Below are 24,901 nucleotides of genomic sequence, written 5' to 3' on the forward strand. Positions count from 1 at the left end.
TCCGAAGCAATGCACGCTGCTGGCCGGTATGGTCACGGCTTCCCTCGTATCAATTCATCGCATCGAGTCTCGCGATGCCACTCCGCAATTGCGAGACACTTTCACGATCGTTCGAACTCGCTCTTTAGAGAATTGACCTTCAACCGAGCGGAGCGTACACTGTCCGTTTTCCGCTTCCCGTCGCTGTGTGCGGCCAGGGTCCAGAGGAAGGGTGCCTTTCCCAAAGAGATAAAATATCTTTCTCAATATCAATGTCATCGAGCCTGTATGCTCCTGTGACGGCTCAAGCAACCGGGTTCCTTCAAATGCATGCTTCAACAACAAGGGCGCCCGACAAGAAAGAAGGACCCAGGAATGTGTACCCGGTCACCTCGGTTCCGAGTACGGTGCATCTTATATCTTTCGGTCTATATCATCTCATTGATCGTGGAGCAGCTGGTCAGCGAGGCTAGAGTACGTATTCAGCGCGTGACAACCTCCCCGCGCTTGGCCGGAGGCTTTAGGGTTGCAGCGATTTTGCGAACCAGCATCCGCACGATCTAAGCTGTGCCGAAGATATGGCCACAAGAGCGAAGATCTGAGCAATTGTTCGGTCTTTGGAATGCGCTTCTCAGCGCGTAACGACCTCCCAGTGTATGGATGGCGGCTTCGTTGGGTTCCAGGAGCTGCAGGGATTTGCCAACAAGCACCCGCACTATGAAAGCTGCAAAACTCGACCATGGACACATGGGTGGGGTTAGTCCAAATGATCTGTTGGAATATGCTCTCACCGCGTTACGGGTCCGCGAGACAGCCTGGCAGCTGTACAACTTCTCGGGGGACCAACCGGAGTATACTCTGTCCGCAGTGAAATACAGCGCACGCTGCTCAAAAATGCCATTCGTGTGTAGCCTGAGAAGGATCTAGTTTCTTAGACCCTCTTCTTGGGGAAATGGCTTCGTTTGGTCCAGGGGTTTGCCAAAAGACACTCGGGCTATATGAGGTTGCGGCTTCACAGCATGCACATGAGAACAAAGATATTGTCCACTGCAACAGTCATTGGGTCAAGCCACTGCACAGGTCCTGTTTAATCTGAATGTATACTCCAAAGCAACGTTCAAGATGTGGACAGATGTGCTGTTCGCCAGTGTTTCCTCCAACCCGCACGGGGTTCTGACCAGAGAATGGTGCTGAGTCAAGAATTTCAGTGAACGTGGCTCTAGAACTACACAGCGGTTGTTCTTCTCTTTTGATAGCTAATGATGGCAAGTACGCGAACATGTGGATCTTCTAAGTCATGTCTATAAGCGATATTGCCCGATGTTCACACGAGAATTTTACAGGTGATCAGATCAGATTCACATTGCAGGACATGGGAGAGGCCACACTCGGCCAGTGCCACACTCGGCCAGTGCCACTATCTGTGATCTCATGAGCTTGAATACCAGGGGAGGATATTCAAAGAGCCTTGGTTCAAGATGTCGCAAGCTATAATCAATCGCTTGAGGAGTTTGTGCAGAAAACTCCTGTGGCCCTGGCCAAGTTCTCCAAATGCGCCCAGAGTCAAACAACAAGGCACGACATACAACTCATTTGAATCTGGAATTCCTCTCTGATCTCACCATGGCTGCGCTGGCATGGTAGCGACTCGGTTTCATCATCCAATTCACCACGGGACCATCGTGTCAGGCTTGTGCTGGTTCAGAATCTTGAACTAAGAGAAAAGTTGCCTCAGCCTCACACCCATTACGATATTCTTGTCGAGCTAGACTTGTTGACTATGATCAATACCAACTTCCACTTGGCTGCTGTGTCCATCTTCGGCCATTGGAAGGAACCAGAGGCAAAGAAGGATATGAAGGCTCTCGGAGAATTGATGGGAAACCGAGTCCTACCCTCAGGAACGGAACAACCCATATGGAGGGGATACATTATCTGCAAACATATACGCTGCTTCTCTGGTTAAGGGGATAGTAAGAGGACTATCCCGATCAATTCGACGTCGATTACAAGAAGCTCGCTGAAAAATGATGCGTTGTACGGGCAATGTCAGCAGCATAGACTAGCATGCTAGCGCAAGAGCTCTCGGATGCAGACTTTGCGCACGGGCTCTGGGATGTTGGTATGTCATGCAGCAAGCTTGGTGTAATGGGATCCTCGAACAGTCTACCAGCACCTGCAATGAAGGCTCCATCATCACACACTGCTACCACTTCGAAACGTCCAAGGGCGTTTCTCACCGTCCTGATCTGGGAGATTCGAGTTTGCCAATGTAGTCTTCTCTGACGATCGCATCGAGTCTCCCTAGCCCCGGGGGCCGTCGACTTCACCTCTCACCAACGGAACAGGGTACGAGACGCGTTCGCGGACTTCTATGGTTAGGCTGGCAGCGGCAAGTCTGCGGACTGGTGGTTGAGGGCCTGTTCCCATCAGAGACCGTCAACGAAATGATGCGGGTTAGGTGACTATTCCTGCCGATATTCAGGCCTGTCTACCTTTTGCTTTCCACTCTTTGACCATGGACGCCGGCGTATGGTTCATGCTTTCTATTGAGTCATCATGCCGTGATATACAGGGCCTACGCGCTCTTGCATGGCAGAGAAAAGCGTCCTTTCTGTACGATCGTATACACGATATGTCCGCTCTGCGGTCTTGCTTCAGCTCTCAAATTCAGGGCGTGCATATGCTACTCTTTTCGTTGAACGGCATGCCAACGGGACTTAGGAGCCGTCTGACTTTGATGGAGACAGGTCTGAATCAGATAAACCGATGGGGGTAAAGCCATGGTTTCTTCCTGATCAGATATTCTATCGCTCATGTGCGTTCGCGGGACCCCTATTAGGGTAGCACACGCACATTTCTTCAGCGTCAGACTTGTGGCGGTGGCTCAATTGCATCATCCTGCCCTCATCATGCTTTTCATTCGGCCTCAGTTCCGAAGAGCGTCAGAAGCCCACGACCACTAGGCGCCATATGCGGTTGTGGTCCTGTTGTGGATCATGATTGCCCAGCTAAGAGGATTGTCCTCAATATAAATGCTAGAGACGACATTTCTGTCAGACCTGCGCCCAAGTGTTGGTCGATGTCTCAGGACCTTTGAGAATGACGATATTCAAGCAGGGGCAAGAAAGTGTATTACTCGTGTACACAGGCCGATTCGCACCCCGTGATTCTAGCTGAAAGGGTAGAATAGCAATTCTCCCAGCGGGCGGTTATTAACAGCTCTTGATTTGCGTGAAGGAATTGGTATATGTAGCTTCTTAGACCTGTGCCTTTAAATCTGGAGGCTCACGAGGTTGAGTGTTTTGAGTTTATGATGCTTGACTGGTGATTTAATTATAACCTGGACATTATTCACCTTCGCTCGGGATTGCCAGGGTGAAAGAGTTGAACCCTGGTCTGTAGGGTAAGGCTTGGAAGGTTGCATTAAACTTAGTTTACTTCTTCCAAATATGGTAGTGATTCCCATTCAATTCAGGCAAATGCCAGCATTACTTTCTTTCACTCGGGGTTGAATCAAACCTTGTAAAGTGCTACTGAATCTTATGTGTTACTAGGGTATGTTTTGGTACAGACCCGAGCCGTATCAATCTGCATACCTTGCTATCCAACGGGGACATCGAGATCATCTCTACAACACTTTCACACTGTCATTACAGCCTTGCCTTTCATTTGTAACTCCCCGCCTACTGCCTGGTGGGCACCCCAGCAAAGAGGGGCGCATTCTACATCTTCGCCATACCAAGAGTTTGCCTTGGGCAGCGAAGGCACACTGGACGATCGAGGTCCGAGGCCTGAGGCCTCATTGACGGCTTTCCATTCCTTGGCTGTCCGTTTATACGACATCCCTGGGAACCATTTGGGGAGAGGAAGACGATCAATCGCAAGAATGACGTTGATAAGCCACGAGCAAGGAACAAATGCGAGCGAGAGGTGGTCCATTGCATGCTCGATCAAGTCGACCAGGGGATCGGGGTTCTCGCGGTCAACCGAGTAGCCGTATGTGATCTTGAGGATGATGGCTGCCGCTAGGCTACACCAAGTCAGAAGGTGACCATGTCCGATCTGTAGTACTTACCTTTTCTAGTGTCCCAGTGTCGCTTCCGGATTATTGAGGACCTTTACCTGGAAGAATAGAACCTCTTCCTCTTGCACCGGACTAAACCTCTCCGACAACGCCCTCGTCCCCATTTCACCGTGCACCATCCTGCGATGTCTCTTATAGACATCGTTAAACTGATGCGTGATGAGGAAGTTTTCAAACCCACACAGGGTAGCAAAATTCAGCTGCGACCTTTCCGATGTCTTGTGCGCTTTCTTACCCAGAATGAACTGGGCGTCGTCCTTGTCGTGGATGATGGTGAGCGTCAAACCAAGGACTTTGATGGATGAGATAAGCCCATATATGTCCTTGTGTTTGAGCCAGTGCTGATACTCGGGAACCCCACTGGGTGGAAGGTCCAGGACATTTCCAAAAAGGGGGAGAGAGATTGGGCCAGGGGGCACAGGAAGGTGAGCTTTATGCTTGTACTTCCGGTGGATGATGAGAAAGACTAGCACCACGAGGAAGGTGCAAGGGAGTAGAGGTATGACCATGTTGGGCAAGAGCAGGTCAATCCGAGATGTCTTCAGCTCTTCGTTTCAATAAAGATGGAGATATATGAAAGCCTGCTCAGGTTTCTTCTCAGACAACATCCCTCACTTTATACTTGATCTCGTGCCCCGGTTAAGCGCCACCAACAGCCCACGGCTGGACTTATCACCAGCCTGTCTGCTCCATCACCGCTGCCAATGGACCATGGCCCAACACCGGAGACAACACTATTGGACAACAATGCGTCAGCTGGGTAGCAGCGGCCATGTGCGCTCGGCCACCGTAACGGTTAACAGCAGGGATGCTCCCATATCACCACCCTCCATCATGGATGTCTGTCTGTGCCTTACTCCTTGCCGCGTGGCCGTCTTTGGGTCTATTACGAGACCCGCCAATTAAGCGATGATTGTATAACGGCATGTCAGTTGAATTGCAGCGCTAGACAGTCTGTTGGTGTTGGTTTCTTGGACCTGATAGCCATGGACGGGAAGTAGGGCTATAAAAGAGGAATGCTGCACCGAGATGCTATCGCATCACAACAGCGCGCCGGACATGGACGGATGCTTTTTGCCGGGTGCTCTTCAGTTCGAGTTCCTGAAAACCCTCTACCTCTTCGGCAAATCTGACGTTTTCGCCGCCGTGCTGCCCTCGGTGCGTCTTGCCTGACCCTCGTATACTCAGCCCTAACTTACAGAACTTATTGATCAGATGGCTGTTTCCTTTGTCCCTACGGACTCAGTATACCGCAGTCCTCTCTCGATTTTCAAAGCATTTCTCTGGATTGAAATCCATTTGCTTACCTTCAACGTCAAAAACAAGGTTGGTTCGCGTCTGCATTTCAAACATCTGCCATAGCCGATATGACTTAATGATGGAACAAATCATCGGCATTACTGAAGACACAATATCCAAGCCTTATCGCCCGATTCCATCGGGCCGTATCTCGGTTCATAATGCCAGGCGTCTTTACGCCGTTCTTTTTGTGCTTATGTGGAGTATCTCGCTGTACACAAGAAGAGAACTGTGTACCCTGATATACACGACGGTAATCCTCATCTATAATGAGGGAGGACTGGCAAGGCTAGCGCTCTTGAAGAATGTTCTCGGAGGGATAGGACTGAGCTGCTACTGCTGGGGCGCAACGGCCATCCTAGGTGAGATTGGGACATGGTCTTTACTGCTTTATAATCCTTCATTGTACGCTACTCTACTGATTACGAGGATGTTCACCCAATCCAAAATTGAATCTCGCGAATCAAGCATCTAAGTCCATTGCCATCTTCACAATAGGAGCTATATTCGCTACAACGGTATGCACTTCTTTATCTGTCGGCTCAAGTCCACCCCTGTCACCATGATATTTACCCCGAAGCCCGCTTATATTCCATTAATTCATACGCAGGGCTGCGCCCAAGACTTCCGCGACCACAGGGGTGACGCTCTAATGAACAGGAAAACGCTGCCCTTGCTACTACCCCCTCGAGTAGCGCGGTGATCCCTCGCAATGTCAATCATGTTGTGGACGATAGCACTGGTATGGTTTTGGAAGCCACCAAGCTTGGCTAGCGCATTATTTACGATTATAGCCGTGGTTTGTGCCGGTGTGTTTCTAGGCAGCTGGGAGGAGAGGGATGATGATAGGAGTTACAAGGTTTATGGGGTTAGTACATCTACTCTACTCACATTGATATTCTCACTGGACATATGCTAATGACATCAAAATACAATGCAAATCTGGCTGATGGGAGCGAATATACTTCCTCTTTTTGCCCGGATGAGGGGCGAGCTTTAGGCCATGGTCCAGAGTCTACAGAGAACTGGCTGGTTTTGTTGAGCCGAGTGAGGCTTTCATAATCTATTCTTGAGCCCATATGGAATGAATTGGTAACAATAGAATCCGCTATCCCTACAACTATCCAGACGCCCGTCATCAATGAGTATCCTTAGCTAACTACCAACATAACATAACCGAACAAGCGCCACATAAACCATTCACCGCATACCAACCAGAAGAGTTAGGCTCGAATCCAAATTACTCCACCAGAACCGTATCAACCCCAAAGCCTATCAGCCCATCTACAGAGCACCGCCACCCAGCCCACCAGTAAGTCCACCAAGCGCACTACCAAGAACAGGCAGCCCCTCAAGCATATTCTTCTTCTTCTGCGCCGCAGGCGAGCTCGCAGCCGCCGACGGTGAAGCAGCAGCGTCATTCACCTTCTTATCCTCAACGTCCTCATCGTCGTCGTCGTCCTCCTCGTCGTCGTCTGCAGCAGCAGGAGACGGCGTGGGCGAGGGCGACGCCGCAGCCGGGGACGGGGACGGCAAAGCCGCAGCGTCCTTGGAGGCCTTGGAACGCGTGGAACCCTGTGTGCCGTCGGCGGCAGGGAAGTTGGCCATGCTGTTGGGAGTCATGTTGGCGGGCATGTTTGTGCCGACGTCTGGCTCGTTCGCCTTGGACTTGGCGGCGGCTTTGGCCCCGGCTGCGGTTTCATCGTCGGTTGCCTCACCGTTCTCTCGGCTGTAGAGGTCCATCATTTCGGCGGCGGACTAGGGTGGGTGTTAGTTTGTTTCTCTTTGCCTTTGCTTGAGGGTGTGAGGGTGGGTTTGGGCTTTGGGATGGGATTGAACTGGTGGACGTACCATGAGCGAGCCGTAGGCGATCTTGTCTGTCATGTCTGCCGACGGGGCGTCGCCATTAGCGCGCTTGAGGGCGAGGGTTGGCGCCGCGGCGGCGAGGAGGGAGAGGTGCAGGGCGACTGCGAGGGAGAGCTTCATTTTGATGGATTGGTGGGTGGGTTGGAGGTTGGATAGAGGGGGCTAGATGGGCAGGTGGACTGAGGAGTAGATGGATGGGGTGAAGAGCAAGAGGTGCAGATGGCCCCGAGAGGCCAGCGGTGATTTATACTCGTCAACAAGCAAGCAAGCTTCGACCGCTATGGGTGGACATTCCTGCCGCGTACGCCAGGCTGCTCACTGCCCCGTGTGGGAATTTTTATCCGCCGCAGAATGGGCATCCGGGGTCCTGTCAGTCCTGCCCTGGGGTGCCTGTGCCGGGCTGGCGGGCGCGGGCATTGTCAAGCAAGGGAAGGGTAGCGCGCGGGTGGCATAACGCCCTGGCAAGGGATACAAGGAGCCTACGAGGTTTCAAGCCATAGACGACAACATTCCGAACGTTGATTACGCAACTAAGCCTACATACCTAGCACTAAACGACTAAGAGAGAAGAATGTAGCTCCTTCTGATTGACACGAACCGCGCCATTCGATATTGACAGCGGCCGCAACACGAGGGAGGGTGTGGAGAGAAGAAATGATTCGACTTCCGCTTACTATCGGCACGACATTTGACCTCAAATATCATAGGTGTGACAGACGAGACTTCGAAGGTGCCAAGAGCTATAAGTATCAAGTAGGTTAGTCGGAGACTGCTGTGGTTAGTTGCATTGTGTCGGTGATCGAGATAATGACAGGGGAAGGGACACATGAATCCCTTCTCCCTTCGGCCGTCACTGAGGCCGAGAGGTTGGTCATTCCAGGGGTCCTCGACCCCGTTAAACAAGTCCTGAAACAGGACTCAATGGCATGCAAATCATGGCTTGAAAGCAACTGCAGGGAGTGTATGCTCAAAAGCGAACCCAACAACCTCGTGTTGGTGGCAGGCGTCGGGATTAGAATGAGCGGTTTGCTCTCGGTCCCGTTCTATAATTTGTCTATAGGAATAGAGTATTTCCACGACAAGGGTATGTTGGAGACCTGGATATGTATGAGGAAGAAAAAGGAAGAGAAAGAATTTTGTCGGCGAGATTTTGTTGTGGCAGAGTGCTTAGTCAGAGTCTGTGCTCGGCAGAAAGTCTGGCCGAGCCGAGGTGGTGGAATATAGAAAGCTTGGCGCCATCTGGACATGTCTAACTACCTTGTGTCAACCCATCCAGAGATAAACAAGTAGGGACGGACAAATATGACAGGGCTTTTGTTATTTCAAATCCCTATTCTCCGCTGTGACTACACATTCTGAAGGCCACAGGCATTCCAAGTCTAGAGATCGCTGAATTGTACAGTCATGAGGTATATACAAAGAGGAAATAAACGTCAATCAGAAACGAGCAATAACCCTATCTTGTGCATCGCCCAAGGCAAACGAATCTGACGCTGTCTTGCTAAGAACCTTTTTAGCCTGCTCTGCCGTGAAGCCTTTGGCCTCAACAGCAGGGTTGTAGCCGAGACCGGTGATCTTTGCAACATCCGCTGATGACACGGGCTTCGCGACCTTTCCATCAGCCCTTTTGTAGACGGTCACGACGACTGCACCACCCAGTCCCAAATTGTGTTGCAGGCAAGCGTCGGTTCCGTCGATCAAGCGGTTGTTGGCCCAGCCACGCAGGTGCCAGACCAGCTCGGTACATTGCGCCAGACCAGTTGCGCCGAGCGGATGACCCTTGGAGATAAGGCCACCTGATGGGTTGATGACCATCTTGCCGCCGTATGTGATGTCTCCCTTGGCAACCATCTCGTGGGCTTTCCCTGGCTCGGAGAGCTCAAGAGCATCGATCGTGATCATTTCATTTGCGGAGAAGCAGTCGTGCAGTTCACACACCTTGATGTCCTTGATATTCACACCAGCCTCCGAAACGGCAGCGCGGCAAGCAGCCCGGGACATGCCGAATCCCATGAGATCGATTGAGCTCTTGTTGTATAGCGTGCTGTTATCCGTGGCGAGCTGCTGGCCAGCAATGAGAACGGCCTGGTCCTTCAGGTGAGGGCGGGCATCCAAGAAAGCCTGCGAAACGATGACAGCGGCCGCAGCTCCATCCGAAGTGGGACAACACTGGAGCTTAGTGAGCGGCTCGTGAATCATTGGAGCCTTCAAGATCTGCTCAAGGGTGTATTCATCTTGGAACTGGGAGTAGGGGTTCCGCTTCGAGTGTTCGTGGTTGACTCGGGCGATCTCGGCAAAGTGTTCGGCTTTGGCGCCGTACCTAGACCAGTTAATTAGCTAATTTCGGCCAGTACCGAATACAAACAACTCACTTTTCCATGTACTCGCGACCAGCGTTGCCGAACATCTGTGCGGCACCGGGGGCGTTGGTGACACCGCGGGTCTCGGCCATCATCATACCGAAAAGACCGGTGGGGTTCGCTCGGTCATTGTACACCGATTGGAGCGAGCCGGGGCTCATCTTTTCAAAGCCGACGACCATAACACAGTCGGCAGCGCCGTGAGAGACAAGGGTGCGCGCCATGGCAAGGCCAGTCGATCCGGTTGAGCAATTGTTGTTCACGTTGTAGATAGGGATTTGGGTAAGGCCGAATTGGTAAAAGACACGCTGTCCGCAGGTGCTGTCGCCGTAGACGTAGCAGGCTACGCCCTGTTCGACATCGTCGTAGTTAATCTTGGCATCCAGCATTGCCTTGACGCCGGCCTCGAAGCCGAGCTCATGGTAGTCGACTTTGCCTCGGGGCTTGATGAACTTGGTCATGCCCACGCCGAGGACGTAGGCGGGAGAAGCTGCTTTCTTGCCCATTTTGATCGTGTACGGTGAATGTACCGGAATCTTTTTGGATCGATAGCCAGCGAGCAAAAAGGTTCAGGGCCAGCCTTTAAATGCGGTTCAGGAGGACATGTGGGGTCCGCGGCCGTGGCTTGTTGCGGAGGCTAATTTGCGGGGATGCCGTGGCCGAGGTCCCGAGGATAAGAGATATCAAAGCTCTGACAAATGCGGTTAGCGTGATCATATGACAGGCACAGTACAGTGGCTGCCAACTTGGCAACCACTCACGGGCCAGGACCGTGGATAATGCGGACAATGGCAGCCGAGAGTGACCATATGGCATATCTGTATCTCTCGGGACGAGGGTATCTTCGCCATGTGAAGTCAAACGAAGCGCAGTTGCTGAGAAAGTGAGCTGGTTGACGGTCCGAGGGCCAATGGAGATGGCTGGCATGTTATCGGCACTGAAAGTCAAGGGCCGTCCTCGCCATACCAGTGTCTCAGCCGACGGTCTCGAAGATACACCCTCTGGCCTGCATTTAAAGGAAGATCCACCTGGCGGAGTGTCCACGGTATAAGCAATATGCTATTGAGCAAGTCCACACTATACAGTAGCTACTATGACTTAAACATGGTCCAAAACCTATAAGCCATGGAAGTTTTAGTGCCTTTTATGATCACACCAAGCACTCAAGATACTCGTCACTTCGCTGATGACGAGTATTATAGACCATGGCCGCAATATCTGGACAGGTGGATTTCCACTATATGCAGGCCAGAGGATGTAGATCGAAGAAGAGCACCGGGCCGGAAAAAGTGAACGATTCGCCTTCAAAGGCTCCCTGGCACTGGTTAACAGGGCATCCCCGCCATCCAGATTTGAGCTTGACATGGGCGCGGACGCTATTCGATTCCCAAGTCAGCCTTATCTTTGTTCCCGCAAGATATGGTAGGTTACGACACCATCTTGCGACCACCATGGCACAAGTGCAGCTTCCATGGATAATTGTTCCTCGCTTCGATTGCAGTTTGACCTAACTTACCCAGCCAGCCCAGGCATTCACATGCCCTGCGGAACCAGCTCAACCTAAACAGGCAATTACCTGCACGACCTCTTTGCTAGTGGCTCGGCTATCGAGACAGAACCCTGTCTTGAGCCTGGAGGTAGCACCTCGTGGACTCATACGTCCATATCAGTCGGATAATTTATACTTGAGCAATTGCAACGAATCTCTATGGCCAGTTTGACAAGCATCGGCTCTTCAGCACGGAAGGATTTGGCGGGGTAGAATGCTCAAGCTTGCGGACTGGTTTAGTCCGTCTCGCCACCTAGGCCCGTTTGGGTTAGCGCTTTTTGATAGATCGCGCCTCCGTCCCTGTAGGCTTTTAACAAGAGAAGGAGACGAGAGCAAAAGAAAAGCTACTTCTCCGGCACTGTAAAGGTCAGTCTACTGCTCGAATCTATCATCCTCGCTCTGATATCAAGACATATTTCAAAGTCCGTAGAGTTGGACGAATGCTTCACCGAGACGTCACTGAGCTGCTAAGCCTAATCTAGCTTAGACTGTACAGTCCTAAGTGGCTCTCGCTGCTCTCTGTGGGTCGCCCAATTCGCCCAATTCAAACCACGAGCTCAAGAGTTCGCTCCTCCTCCCCGTTCTCCCTCTTCATTGAACTTGGACTGTACCGGCGCGGTGACCTACTTGTATGTACTCTCTCAGCTGGATATACCTGCTTCAAACTGACCACTGTCTGTCTAGCTCCCTCAGTCTATCGTCCGAGTTCGATTTGTACATACCCATCGCCCTGTGAAGCGCACCCTCCTCGAACCGATCAACTTCCTTTATCTTCTTTCATAGAAGAGTGGAAGAGCTGTACACTGGTCCAAGCATACTTCATGGACAATTGTGGGACGCTGAACGGTCTGCTCACACCTTGAGAGACTGGTTTGCGTTCCATAGGGTTCCCCAGCCTACCTGCCGAGAGTGAATTGACTCACTTTGAGACTGAACGACTAAGCGCTGAAGAAACACATCTGCCCTCAATGGGAAGCCTACCGGGATGACTGACAACAAACACTCTGAACATGCGCCCTTTGCTCATCCCTCACAACCAACACCTGCAATAATGCCGTCGGGAAATAACTGGACTATGGATGAATCTACTCGCAACAGACTGCTCAAGAAGTACAAAACTCAGGTGGCCTCTGGGACTTCCACGGTCTGCGCTACTCTAGCTGTGGTACGTCCCGCGCAGAGTCAGAGACCCTGGAACACTGCTAATGTCGTAGACTCCTCTTGAGAATGTCAAAACTCGTATGCAAACGTACGTTCTTCCAGTCTTCCTCTGAGGCGCCGCTGACTTCCTTAGGCACAACTTTCAAAATGTCTTCCAGTGTGTCCAATACCTCTGGCGAACCGAAGGACCCCGTGGCTTTTTTGCTGGTATGTCCCCTCTCATCATTCTTTGCTCGAGACTGACGGATTAGGTGCTCTGCCTCCTCTTGCCAGTGTCACGGCGGTCCGGGTTGTGAATTTTACTACCTACAATTCTGCAAAACACCGTATTTCTGATTTTATCGAGCGTATGACGGGGTCGTCACCTCTGGAACATTACAATAAACCGGGAAGCGCGCCCAACGTTTCGACTATTTTTACATTCATCACCGCGGGATGTTTCGCTGGAGTGATTACCTCTCCGCTGGCCTGTGAGTGTGTCCCTTTGACATCAAACATAAAGGCTAATTGAATAGGTCCGTTTGAGCTGGCCAAGAACGTTGTTCAGACGTCTGTACTTGTATCGAATCGCTCCCAGGCCGCACCTGGTGCTGTAAGAGATCCCTCGTTGCGCCACAAGCCGCGCATCGGAACCATCGAAGCGATCCGGCAGATTGTACAACGGTATGGGTTCAGGGGCCTTTACACGGGATTCGGACTACATGCCATGCGTGATACCGTTGGATCTGGCCTGTATTTTGCGGTCTACGAAACGGTCAAGCAAGTTGCAGCCAGAGAGCTCGGACCGGATAAGTCGCCGTTCGGTGCTCCTATGATTGCTGGAGCAATTTGTAGCACGGTGCCGTGGTTCTGCGTACGTTCTCTCTCACGAACTCTCGGGGAAATACTAATTGTTACAGACCTACCCGCTTGACACTCGCAAGACGCGCGCGCAAAGCGTGCTTTTAGGGAAGACGAAAGAAGTCGGCGAAGCTTCCGCCGCAGTCGCACGGTCCAGCATGTATAAGGGACTGTCGATTATCTTGATCCGCACTGGAGTAAACAACATGATCCTACTCAGCATCTTTGAGTACATCAAGATGCGCATCAACGAGCTGGACGGATGAACATTGATGTCAATGACTGGGAGTCCAGGAGTATTGTATTATCTGAATATAGCAATAAATAACAACCCGTCCAATGCGCTCTTTTAACGGCTTAAGAGTATCTCCATCGTAGTTTGTGGCCAGATCGCGGCCTCAGGCACCACAACGTCATCTGGCTGGGCTTGGTTGCCGTGGGGTCGGCGGGACAGTTTTCAATCCGATCAACAACAATCCTCCCTTCAGGCGCAACGCCGCGCATCGTCAAAATGACCTCGTACGTTCGTCCGATCTCCTAATATGCAATCTGGTGCTAAGTCCAGTAGAAATATTCTCCAGATCCCCTTCCGTCGCTCGCATACCGTCTCCCTTTCAGCCGCCCTGACCCAATACATCTCCTCCAAATATGACCAGCGCCCGGACATGTTCGCAGACGACCTGCTCATCATCGACCGGTTACGAAGCGAAGCGATAAACGTCCAGGAGCCGCACGTGAGCGGAATCAGTCGACTGGTCACATATGCGGCGCAACTGAAATGGCTTGGGGGAAAGTTCCCGGTTGATGTACGTACTGGCGGCGATACTAGAATGGCGGAGAATTGACAGTTACAGGTTGGAGTCGAGTTCCCTTGGTATCCCGCTTTTGGGTTTAATACCAGCCGGCCAAGTACGCTTCCTTCCAGTAACTCGATTGACTTACTCGGAGACTGCATGGGCTAATTTACGGGCAGTCTCGCAGAATAACATCCGGTTCGAGCTCGCAAACGTCATTTTCAACCTCGCAGCATTGTACTCGCAGCTCGCGTTTGCTGTAAACCGCACGACATCTGACGGCCTGAAACAAGCATGCAACTACTTCTGCCAGGCAGCTGGTATCCTAGCACACTTACGAACCGACATCGTCCCCGACATGCGCTCGGCTCCGCCGGAAGACATGGACGAGATGACGCTACAAAGCTTGGAAGAACTGCTCCTCGCACAAGCACAGGAATGTTTCTGGCAGAAGGCCGTCAAGGATGGGCTGAAGGATGCGTCAATCGCACGACTTGCAGGCAAAGTGTCGGATTATTATGGAGATGCGTGCGATCACGCCGTCAAGTCCAATGCGATAAGCCCGGAATGGATTCACCATATGACGGCCAAGCAGCACCACTTTGCGGCTGCGGCGCAGTATAGGCAATCGCTTGATTGCTTAGAGAAGCGAAAGTACGGCGAGGAAGTGGCACGGTTACGGGATGCCGTGGCTTGTGTGAACGAGGCGCTTAAAGAGAGTCGGTGGATTAATCGTACCGTACTGGGGGATTTGCAGGGGTTGAAGAACCGGGTATCTGATGATTTGAAGCGAGCTGAAAAGGACAACGATATGATTTATCTCAATCCTGTGCCGCCCAAGTCGGAGCTGAAGCTTATTGACCGCGCGAGCATGGTTGCAGCCAAGGCACCACCGCAGGTGACGGATGCGATCTCCATGCTGGGAGACAATGGCCCCTTGGGTCAGCCATTGTTTTCGAAGCTAGTGCCGTATGCTGTGCATATTGCGGCCAGCATCTACTCAGATCGGAGAGATCGTCTTGTCAACGAGCGGATCATCGGCGAGTTGGAGAACATGACTGACAAGTTACGCGAGTATGTCCACCTTCATTTTTCTTTCACGCATGATTGCTAATTAGCCAGCCTCCTATCGTCTCTCAACCTTCCCGGCTCATTACAAGCCCTCGAGAAACCACTTGGCCTTCCACCGAGCCTCGTGTCTCATGCTGAAGAAATTCGCCAGCAAGACGGTCTTAACCGCCTCCGCAAATCCCTCCTAGACATCGCCAAAGTAAAATCTAACGACTGCGCTGTCTACAACGAAGGCGTTGAACTTCTGGCTGCGGAGAAGGCAGAAGACGACGCATCGCGTCGCAAATTTGGCACAGACCGCTGGTCGCGTCAGCCCTCGGACGTCGCCGCTTCAAAGCTATACACCACCTCGCAGGAAATCAACGGCTACTTTACCTCTGCCGAGAGCAGCGATAGGCTTGTCGAGCAGAAATTGCACGACTCCGAAGCTGTCTTCCGCGTTTTGACCGGTACGAATCGCGACCTCGAGGCTTTCGTTCCCAGCAGCAGACGCGCAGCGATACCGCCCGAAGTCGAGCGTGAGGTTAGCAGGCTCCGCAGCTGTATCAGCGAAGTCAACCGTCTCGAAAGCCGTCGCAAGCGCAAAGCTCAAGCCGTCAAGGATAAAGCTCGTGCAGACGACATCAGCTCTGCGCTTGTTCGTGAAGCAGCACGGTTAGAGCGCGAGCTCCCAATGCAAACCATCCAGGCTAGTCAATTCGAGGACCTCTTTGACTCGCGGCTGCGCGATTACGACATCGACCTGGATATGGTTGCGCAGGAGATGCACGACCAGGACCAGATCTCCGCGCAGGTGCGTGAGGCGAACCGTGCTTTTACAAGGGCTCACACGGGAGACGCTTCCACTAAGGAGCGCGAGAAGGCCCTTCAGGAGTTGGAGAATGGATACCTCAAGTACAAGGAGATTATCTCAAATATTGAAGTCGGTCGCAAGTTCTACAATGATCTCGCGAAAATTGTAGGACGGTTCAGAGATGATGTCAAGGCCTTCGTGCATAAGAGGCGCATGGAGGCCAGTCAGCTTGAGCAGTGCGTGCCCACTTTTTCTTTCTCTAGAATGCATGATTTGAGAGTACTAACTTGATGTAGGGATATTTCCAGCGTCGCAGCGATGGCTTCCCTCAACATCTCGCCTATCCGCCAACCTCCGCCGCAATTAGCACCCGCCCCGGTCTCTGCTCCGGCACCGGCTCCAGCAGCGACACGTTTCCAACCAGCCCACCCGCAGCCTCAAACCATTCCACCGCCGCAGCAACTACAGCCTCCTCGAGAGCCGCTTACAGCTCCTCAACCAACTCGCAGTGTCCCGCAGATGACGCCCGGAATGTGGTCTCCTGAGATGGGCATTCGATTCGGGGCAGGCAGCGCGTCGTCGGGACAGTCGCAGCAGACGTGGGATCCATCCAAGGGGATGAAGTTCTCGTGATACCTCTCTAAGTCTTCTGTCTAGAATTGCTTCTTCTCTTATACAATCTTGGTTCAGCTTATTGCCGTTAGACATGTACATACAAGACTTCGCTTCGTTCTTGCACATAGCACCTATATATGCACCCGTTATCCAAGCTTCGCCGATACGCGGCACGGTCCTTCTAAGTAGGTCATCCAGCTGGCCTCGGTATATGCAAGCCCTCTATATATTCGCATAGCTCCTCAGCCAATTCACGCCTTATTAAACCCTCCTCATAACAGCCGCCGCCTCAGCCGCCTGCTCACGCGCATGGATCTCCAGTTCCTGCCTCATAGAAAGAAACTGCAGCCTTGAGGTCCAGGTCTCCCACTCCTGGATTGTTATCGCGCTGAGCTCCGGCCACGGACCTGTATCCGTACCTCCGACACTCTGCTCACCGTACGCAGGCTCGTCGTCGTCGTCTAGCAGTGATACAGCTCTCCCTTTCCCCTTCACACTTCGATACGACGTCTGCGTTTGCCCCATTTTACTCTGCGCCCGCGCCCGCGCATATAACTCCTCACCCATAATAATCAGCCACAGCGAGATCGCCGTAATAGGCACCTCATCCCCGCGCTTTTTGCCCGAAGTCCCGCCAAACCAGAGCTCGTGCCCCGTCGGCGCAACAGTCGGGTGCTCCAGTGTCTCGGTAATCATTTCGATTGCGATGCGCTCGCCGATTCCGGGGTGTAAGAGGAGTCCTTCTTTTGTGAGGAAGGAGAGGAAGGAGAGCGTGTTGAAGAGGTGTTTTTGGGCGCCGCTGTTTCGGCGTTGCCTTGTGTTCTGGCTTGAGGGGGAATTTGTGTTGGGTCTTGATCCTGAGCCTGACGCTGATGCTGGCTCTGCCTCTGAGGATGAGGTGAATACGTCTTCCTCGTTTGTATGCGTGTCGGTCTCGGTGTCGATGAGGATATCGCGCTGCTCAACTTTATATCCACCAGCGCTGGTCCCGTCCAGCTCGAACAACAGCGACCCGATGTCCAGTGCTCTTCTCAGCCCATTATATCCCATGCGCTCAGATCCAAGGTGTCCTTGTAATTTTCGGACAAGATGTAATAGTCTCTCCTGCGCCGGACTCGGCAGATCGGGCGTTGGCGTTGTCGGATCGGTGTCGATCTGGCGTGGGAGGGATCTGCTTTCTTTTAGGACGGCGGAGAGAATGCTTTGTGGATCTGTTTGGGACGCTATGGACTATCAATCAGGTACTGGTTTGATTTGAACGTCAAGGGAGTTGGATAGTATCATCGTACCTGATTCAATGGCTGACTCTAGAGGTAATTTGCCCGCGAGGTAGAGGGGTATTATGTCTTCGATCCTTGACGGTGTGGGAGTCGTCATTTCGCAATGCTGCTTCTCTGTTTTTGTTCTTGAGCCAGTGTATCTCTAAATACTGTGATTCGGATGCCCCGGAGGTCGGGGAAGTATATACCTCCAAGCTTGTCATGACGTCAGGGTATATATATAACCGTGTGATGCGCTCAGCGCCAGCGAACAACAGACCTCGAATGATTATGTTCAAAGCTTTGCCTATTTTATATTTCTGCGCCATCATAATTGCGCCTGGTATGTACGGTGTGTTTAGAGCATCCATGTTTTCGCCGAATCCATCTCAATCCCGCTCGCTATTTATATCGCAAATACCACCAACCAAATCACCGCTAAATCCGCACAAGATAAACAACCATCCAAATGAACCCATTTCCTTAGCCAGTAACCCATTGATTACCCAGTCAGACGCCTATATCTCCCTTATGCAGCCTGCACCTTCCCCTCTCCCTCCCCAGCATCCTGCTCCAACCCCTCAAGGAAGAAATCCAGCTCACTGGGTCCACCGGGGTTATGCTCGTTCTCAGCGATCTGCTCAAGAAGGCTGAGGAAGGGATCTTTCTCTTCATTCGCGCCTGCTGGTCCCGCCGTCGCAGACGACGGCTGCGACTGCGCCGTGGACTCAGGTGATTCGACGGGGACCGGCACGGGGGTGGACTCGAAGGGGAATGTAGCATATTGGATTTGGGAGTGCAGGTAGGAGTGTGGTTGTGAGGGGGTTGCAGCTTGGGGTTGCGTATGCGAATGCGGGTTGAAGTGTGTTGATGTGCCGAGAGCGGGGGAGAAAATGTTGGATGGGCCTGCGTTGGGGAGGCCGTTGGCGCCGGGGGAGTGGTTGAGGAGTTCGGGGTCTGTGGGAATCTCGGGCCATGTGGAGGAGGGGGAGAAGGGAAGGGAGTGGGAAGCTGATGCTGAAGATGTGGAGTGGTGGCGGGCGTGGGTATGGATGCCGTTTGGTTGGGAAGGGAGTATTGGTGTCGCTGCTGCTTGGGCCGAGGCCGGTCCGTAGAGGAGTTGAGGGTCGAGTTCGATTCTAGCCAGCATCAGTACAAGTCCCCGCAAGTCTTGTCTCGACGGAAAAGACTATAAGGTTGGAAGACTTACTGCTCATCATCAACAAGCCTAACATGGCTCCCATCAACCCCAACTCCACCACCAATGGACAACCCAGGATATCGATCCAAAAAGTCCTCGAGATGGAAGACAGGCGCAAACCGCACCGGCCTTGCCGCTAACGTCCTCACAAGCTCGGCATGGCAGACCGAGAGCGTCTGCAGCAGATCGCGATGATGCTGCACGCCAGACCAGAACCCACCCAGCCATTCGAGCTGCGCCATCTCGCGGTTCAAAAAGTCCGGCGACGAGGCGAACACCTCGCCCTCTCGGCGGCCGTTGTAATGTACACCGTGGATGTGCACTGTTCCTGCAACGGTGAGGCAGTAAGCTACTAGATCAGGCCATTCAATGCGCGGTGCGTGGCGGGCAAGCTCAACGAGCTCAGCAATGGCATTTGCATGGCTGAAGCAGAGAGTTGTTGCTTCGATTTGCCAACTTTGGTGCTGGCCAGAACCGCGAAGTTCGGCGAGGTCGATTGGGAGGAAGGGGCGGTAGAGGAGGCAGTGAACGAGGTGGTAGATCAGTTTCGAGAGCAATAAGAGTGTGCTCTCAGGATGTCCGAAAAGAGCCTCGATGCTTGCAAAAAGATCATGGGTTCCCGCAGCCCATAAATCTAGCTCCTGACGAATTTTAGAGAGATTGCTTAGTGCGTGCCAGGGGAAATGAGAGTCGCCTTTTACGCCGCCGGCGGCGAGATAGCGATGCGTTACGCCTAGGATGCGCGAGATGTCAACAAGAAGAGACGAGCAGGCTCCTGAGCCTGCGCCAGAGCTGGCTGTTTTGCGGCGGTCTGAGGAGTAAGGAATGTTTGGGCCGACGGGGTTGAAGATATCCCCTGGGTCCTGGCCGGACGGGTTGGATGCCGGGAGGCGGACGAGGATGGAGTGGTCAGCGATGAGGCATGGCCGCTTTGACCCGCAGGTGAGAAACCGGTCCATTATGTAGACGGACCAGAAGAGGCGGCGGCGGGTCTCTCGCTCTGGCGGGAGTAGGGGATGGGTGTGAGCGTGAGTGGTTGGTGGTTCTCGGTAGAGATCGAGCGCTAGGACCATTGAGACAGCATTGCCTGCGAAAATACCTAGTTAGTTGGAAGTAGCAAGACCGTGGGAGAAGAGCGGTATACCTAGTGTCATGTATGCCTTCTTCCCGCAGCCATACGCGTAAAACGTCTGAGACAAAAGCAAAAGCGTCTGAAGATTCTCAATCGAGGGCTGGTCGATATCAACCATGCGCCGGGCCTGTCGTGCATACTCTAAGCTCCCCGGAGGCGGGTTTACAGTCGTGTACCTGCAAGCCATCAGCCAACAGATCCAATAAAACAGTAGGAGACGCGTACCGCAAGGTCAAAGCATAAACAGCCATAGATAAAGCAGCCGGCAACTGCTCACCCGCATGTCTCTGCCTCGTCGATGCCTCGTCTAAAATAAAAAACGGTTTCCCATGCAATCGAGCAAAATACGCGTCCAGCATCCCATCCGGAACGCGACCGGGATGAGGGTGCCCATGACCATGTCCCTGCGTATGCCCATGCGTATACGGAGCAGGAGGAGGCGCTAGCGGGAACGCAGCTGGATGCGATTGCGAATGCGTATGCGAAGCATGAGAATGAGAATGAGATATCGAATTATTCGATGGAAGCGGAATATCCGGCTTCACAGGCGAAGCAGGCGAGAGCGGATGCGTCCCATCATCCTGTAGGCGTTTCTCAAGCCCATCGACTCGTTTGAGCAGGGCTTCCAGGACATCCGTTTTGGGGCCTCGCTTTTTGGGAACGGCGTCTGCGTTAAACCAATTAGTCGGATTCGAAGATGAGAGAAGAAAGAAAGTAGGCAGCACCGTAAATGCAGGGACATTGGAAAACCTTGCATGCTTCGCAGCTGGGACGTAGGCGGTTGCATTTGATCTGGAGAGGGCGAGGCCGAGGATTAGCCGCGGCCGTACCTATAATACGGAATACGAGAAGGAAAAAGAAAAGAAACCTTTCGTTTCCTGCAGGACTTGCAGTTCATCGACTCGCGGGGTTCAGCCGTGACTCGGCGCGGCGTCAGCCGGTCGATGCTGACCGTTGGGCGCGACATGACACCGACAGAGAGAGAGGTACAAGAAGATAGACAGACGAGGTCCAGAGCGGAGATTTGTTGAGCAGGAAGGTGGAGGGTTATATTGGAAACGTGGAGCCCCGGACCCCAGCATCAACGAGACACGGCATCAAATGATCAAACGACAGCGGGCTAAGCAGAACAAGACTAGAAGGCACGCTAGCCACGGACTTGCAACCGATGCGGGGATGGTCACATCCGGGGTCTCTGCACGCTCAGCACTCGCACCGTCGGTTAATTCGTCGGGATTTTCCCAAAGGCAGAACGGACCACTGTCCGAGCACAGGGACTGGTGTACTGGTACTGCAGAGATATTGAATACTTCAGCTAAACTAGACTATACGACGCCATGCGCACAAAATCAAACGGCACGTTCTGGCCCACCAGCAGCCGCAGCATCTCGACTGTCGTCCACGCATTCACATCCTCAATCCCATACGCCGTCCATCCCGATCTCTCTGCCACGCCAACAGGGTCCCCCGTGCGCTCGCCCCTCGTAAGATCGAGGTACACCTTACCCCTGGTCGACGGTGGCGACGCCCGGCCGGTACTGCGATAGTGACGCAGCAACGGCTGCACAAGGAGCGACTTCTCTGGTGGCAGCGCCGAAACAATCACAAACGGCTGTTCTACTAATTTGACAGACTGGATAGATGTAAATGGCTCCAGCCCGTCTGCCAAGGGCCCTGCGGCTCGGAAGCCGACCGTGTAAATAGCGCCCACGCCGAGACTGCGAAGAGCGAAAATGCTGGCTGATGCTTCGCTTTCGGAACCGGCCAGGATAATGGCTGCCCGGCCGCGGTATGCCGACGGAACGTAATCACGAGTTAAGGTTGCGCGGATGCCTTTCCACGTGGCGTTCTCGCCAACCAGGGATCCTGGGCTTGTTGCCACGATTGTATCTACAAGACCGATCGCTCGCGCTGCATCGCTGATGGCTGGTAAGTGTAATGTGCCGCTGAGTGGAGGGTGCAGTGCCGCACCACCAAAACTGGGCTGTGAAAGTACTCGCTCGAGCGAGCCCGCTGGCCCCCGATCCATAGAGGTCAAAGTATGCGGTAGACTAAGCTCATTGAAACACTTCTCCATGAACATGGACTGCGGCGTCGCTCGAAACGAACCAATCGCGTATAGATCGCGCTTCGGCAGCTGCCCCATGATATGTAGCGCCTCGTTGATTTCTGCAGCGGTCAACTGACCGGGCGCTGCAATCATAGGAAGTAATGGGTGTGTTATAGGTGAGAACACTGTATTCAGAGCACGCGATAACTGCCCCAGCTGTCCCATGTTAACTGCCGATAACAACGGATACGTCCCGTGTGTCTGCTTGACCGTCGAACGAAAATATTCAAGCTCATAGTTCGCCTCGACGCTATCCACCATCGCAATCATCTTGACAATATCCGCGTACCTGGCGCTCTCTTCAAAGATCCGTGGCGCCTCAGGCGACGTCCACTTCCACTCGCCGGAAAAGTCGTGGAAAGCAGACATAATCACGCTGTTACCTTTGACTTCGGCCAGCTTGCGCCGGATATCTTCTGGGAGCCATAGCTCCACGTCGATGTACTCCACTCCCCACTGTATTGCTCGTCGGAGATATCGGTAGAACAATGCGGGGTCGTCCATGGGAAACTTTCCGTTCTCCTTCATGCATCGCGTTGTAAAGATAATCGGCATTTCTGTATGCTGCCGTAGTAGCATCAACTGCTGCCCGACATATCGCAAACTAGGCACCATAGGCCGTCCCGTATCTTGGGGCACAGGTTCCGGGTCCACCAGCAGATCAACGCGGATCTCAACAGCATCAGAACCCACCGATAGAATATCTAGATTCGGCAGCGCTGCATGCACATCGGGGAAAGTGGTAGATATGAAATTCGTCCGGTTCTTGGTCTTCAGATCTTCATGCGGCCGGGTCTGCCCCAGGATCAACGAGAGAAATCGCGTAAGGTCCCGCCGAAAGAACGGACTCCGCAACGAATATAAAAACTCATAGTCGCATAAATCTGTGAGTCCCTCCTCGGGAAACGACCCGTCGTCCACGCAGTGGAGGTTGACCAGAATGCACACCGACTTATCGCACCCTTCCAGGTCTCCCGAGAGATCTGCCGACCGAATCCCAACGACAACCGCGCTACTTCCTCGCCCAATGGTCGAAAGCGACGTCTCCGTGGTCCATGGTTTTCCCAGAATATCCGCAACTACCTGCACGATGCCATCCTGCCCGGGTCCGTATATCGTGACGACTGTACCAGAAGGCTCCTGCGGAAGCGCTTGCACTTGCGGGAAGGGAAGGACAGTAGAAGCTGATGTTCCTTTCAGAGTCGTCGAGGCGGCGGTGACCGGCGAATCGGCTCTGAGGGTGGTGGCCACAGGTTGATGGTGGAGGGCGGTTTGCATCATCTTTCACGGCATGCTTGGGTCGCAGGATCGAAGGGTATAAGGGGTCGCAGGCGGCCACCGAGACGTCAATGTCAGAAACGGGCAGCAAGGCAGCGATTTACGAGGACGGATAATTTGGAGGCCGGAGCGAGTCGCATCGATGATCACCGGGAACCGATTTCCTTTCAGAATCAGTACGGAGAGCAACCAGACGGGCCAAGTTCGAAGAGTATATAAAGAGGGCCAGGCAGACTTACAGCAGTAATCCGTCAAGTAATAATAATCCAACCTGAGGAATGGGGCGGCCGGATCAGGATAAGAGAGCGCGCCGACCGGGACTAGTCCGAGACGATGGCGATGGCGAGAGGCGACTGGCAGCAGGAGACCAGGAGGGCACGGGGAGGGGCATTTCTCAGTTCCCGCGAGTCGGCTCTCAGTCAGTGATGCGGATGAGGTCTGGATGGAGATCGATGGATCCGGGGAGGTGCAGTTGGCGGCAGGCTTGGGGCCAAATGGAGGGACTTTTCCGGGGCCGACGGCTAAATTTCCCCGGCCTGGACGCGGAGGCAGTTCTTCCGCCAATCAGACAGCAGGATACGCTATACTCTGATACAGGAAAGAAAGCCAGGAGAGGACCAGGGCCAGGGTCAGATCAGGATAAATTGGATAATAGCACGATAAGATGTAGGTGGACCGATGCTGAAGAGTTGAAACACGGAAGCCTGCATCGCACGCTTTCCTGACAATGCCTCAGAACAAGCATCACAATCAACATGATACTACAAGACAAGGCACTGCTGCTTTGCAGAAGAGCAGCAATGATACGAGGAAAAACCCACCGATATCCACCTACCACGTTCGTTCTAATTGTCCGTCGGCTTCGTCCGCAAGCGATCAGGAACCGTGCTGACTAGGCTATACACTACCATACTGGTTAAACCCTGTGGCTGAGCTGGCTTAGACGGGGCGTACTTCCGTCTTCCGAGCTCTAGTATATGTCTTCGTAAGCAGAAAGCCTGAATCTGAATTGACGTCTCAGCAACAAGAGATGTATCAAGGGTATAAAAAGAAAAAGCAAGCAGATCCAACAGCCAAATAACATGATACACAGCCTATCCTGCAATAAATTTCAAATCCCGTTCCCGTGCCACAACGGGCGATTAGTATGTCTATAATGCATGTATGTGCCAATAACTGTACAGGGATTGGAGTTGGAGGTGCGGATGGACCAGGGAAAGCAAGTCATAGCGAAAGCTCATGAGACCACAAGCTGCAGATGTCGATCATTGAGCTTGAAGCTGCCTCGGCATTTCGTGCAGAGCTGCAGATCTCCGCTGACAGGTCCAAGAAACAAGTACGTAAACGTACTAAAAATGAGAAACGAAATTGTCCCGACCCCAAGTCTATGAACTTTTATGTGGTGATTGGCGCCAGACCTTCTGCAGTCAATGCAGAATATGCCGTGGTAGGCGAAGACAGGGTACCGAGTGTTTCAAATCGACCGAGCAACCACTCATGGGAACGA

General features: G+C 52.9%; 8 protein-coding genes across 8 annotated transcripts; 2 read left to right on the forward strand and 6 right to left on the reverse strand.

Annotated features, from left to right (window-relative positions):
- Nucleotides 1–3,621: 3,621 nt before the first annotated feature.
- On the reverse strand, nucleotides 3,622–4,575 carry BDW74DRAFT_176697 (cytochrome P450; the record flags this gene model as incomplete). Its single annotated transcript, XM_073728699.1, has 2 exons — nucleotides 3,622–4,044; nucleotides 4,105–4,575. 2 exons carry the CDS (start codon nucleotides 4,573–4,575, stop codon nucleotides 3,622–3,624), a joined length of 894 nt encoding a protein of 297 aa, XP_073585093.1.
- Nucleotides 4,576–6,649: 2,074 nt separating this feature from the next.
- On the reverse strand, nucleotides 6,650–7,351 carry BDW74DRAFT_176699 (uncharacterized protein; the record flags this gene model as incomplete). Its single annotated transcript, XM_073728700.1, has 2 exons — nucleotides 6,650–7,123; nucleotides 7,217–7,351. The coding sequence occupies 2 exons, from the start codon at nucleotides 7,349–7,351 to the stop codon at nucleotides 6,650–6,652; spliced, it is 609 nt and encodes a 202-aa protein (XP_073585094.1).
- Nucleotides 7,352–7,747: 396 nt separating this feature from the next.
- Nucleotides 7,748–8,309, reverse strand: BDW74DRAFT_150205 (uncharacterized protein). The gene has a single exon (XM_073723982.1). The coding sequence runs from the start codon at nucleotides 8,057–8,059 to the stop codon at nucleotides 7,790–7,792; it is 270 nt and encodes an 89-aa protein (XP_073585095.1). The 5' UTR covers nucleotides 8,060–8,309; the 3' UTR covers nucleotides 7,748–7,789.
- Nucleotides 8,310–8,526: 217 nt separating this feature from the next.
- BDW74DRAFT_131753 (putative sterol carrier protein) lies at nucleotides 8,527–10,225 on the reverse strand. Its single transcript, XM_073722297.1, has 2 exons — nucleotides 9,604–10,225; nucleotides 8,527–9,551 (listed from the first exon to the last, which is right to left on the reverse strand). Exons 1-2 carry the CDS (start codon nucleotides 10,095–10,097, stop codon nucleotides 8,669–8,671), a joined length of 1,377 nt encoding a protein of 458 aa, XP_073585096.1. The 5' UTR covers nucleotides 10,098–10,225; the 3' UTR covers nucleotides 8,527–8,668.
- A 1,478-nt stretch (nucleotides 10,226–11,703) lies between these two features.
- BDW74DRAFT_150209 (putative mitochondrial carrier protein) lies at nucleotides 11,704–13,495 on the forward strand. The gene is made up of 7 exons (XM_073723983.1): nucleotides 11,704–11,769; nucleotides 11,825–12,305; nucleotides 12,355–12,389; nucleotides 12,435–12,508; nucleotides 12,553–12,771; nucleotides 12,817–13,154; nucleotides 13,201–13,495. The coding sequence occupies exons 2-7, from the start codon at nucleotides 12,126–12,128 to the stop codon at nucleotides 13,405–13,407; spliced, it is 1,053 nt and encodes a 350-aa protein (XP_073585097.1). The 5' UTR covers nucleotides 11,704–11,769; nucleotides 11,825–12,125; the 3' UTR covers nucleotides 13,408–13,495.
- Nucleotides 13,496–13,652: 157 nt separating this feature from the next.
- On the forward strand, nucleotides 13,653–16,432 carry BDW74DRAFT_176702 (putative pH signal transduction protein PalA; the record flags this gene model as incomplete). The annotated part of the gene is made up of 6 exons (XM_073728701.1): nucleotides 13,653–13,664; nucleotides 13,723–13,947; nucleotides 13,996–14,050; nucleotides 14,115–15,009; nucleotides 15,058–16,035; nucleotides 16,096–16,432. 6 exons carry the CDS (start codon nucleotides 13,653–13,655, stop codon nucleotides 16,430–16,432), a joined length of 2,502 nt encoding a protein of 833 aa, XP_073585098.1.
- Nucleotides 16,433–16,553: 121 nt separating this feature from the next.
- On the reverse strand, nucleotides 16,554–17,971 carry BDW74DRAFT_131795 (uncharacterized protein). Its single transcript, XM_073722298.1, has 2 exons — nucleotides 17,704–17,971; nucleotides 16,554–17,637 (listed from the first exon to the last, which is right to left on the reverse strand). Exons 1-2 carry the CDS (start codon nucleotides 17,789–17,791, stop codon nucleotides 16,676–16,678), a joined length of 1,050 nt encoding a protein of 349 aa, XP_073585099.1. The 5' UTR covers nucleotides 17,792–17,971; the 3' UTR covers nucleotides 16,554–16,675.
- Nucleotides 17,972–18,202: 231 nt separating this feature from the next.
- BDW74DRAFT_176704 (type I 3-dehydroquinase-domain-containing protein) lies at nucleotides 18,203–23,397 on the reverse strand (the record flags this gene model as incomplete). The annotated part of the gene is made up of 6 exons (XM_073728702.1): nucleotides 18,203–18,812; nucleotides 18,884–19,961; nucleotides 20,019–20,182; nucleotides 20,232–20,673; nucleotides 21,166–21,283; nucleotides 21,352–23,397. The coding sequence occupies 6 exons, from the start codon at nucleotides 23,395–23,397 to the stop codon at nucleotides 18,203–18,205; spliced, it is 4,458 nt and encodes a 1,485-aa protein (XP_073585100.1).
- Between the last annotated feature and the right edge of the window lie 1,504 nt (nucleotides 23,398–24,901).

Source organism: Aspergillus multicolor (assembly GCF_047715735.1).
Source record: "Aspergillus multicolor strain CBS 133.54 unplaced genomic scaffold BDW74scaffold_8, whole genome shotgun sequence".
Lineage (NCBI taxonomy): Eukaryota > Fungi > Ascomycota > Eurotiomycetes > Eurotiales > Aspergillaceae > Aspergillus > Aspergillus multicolor.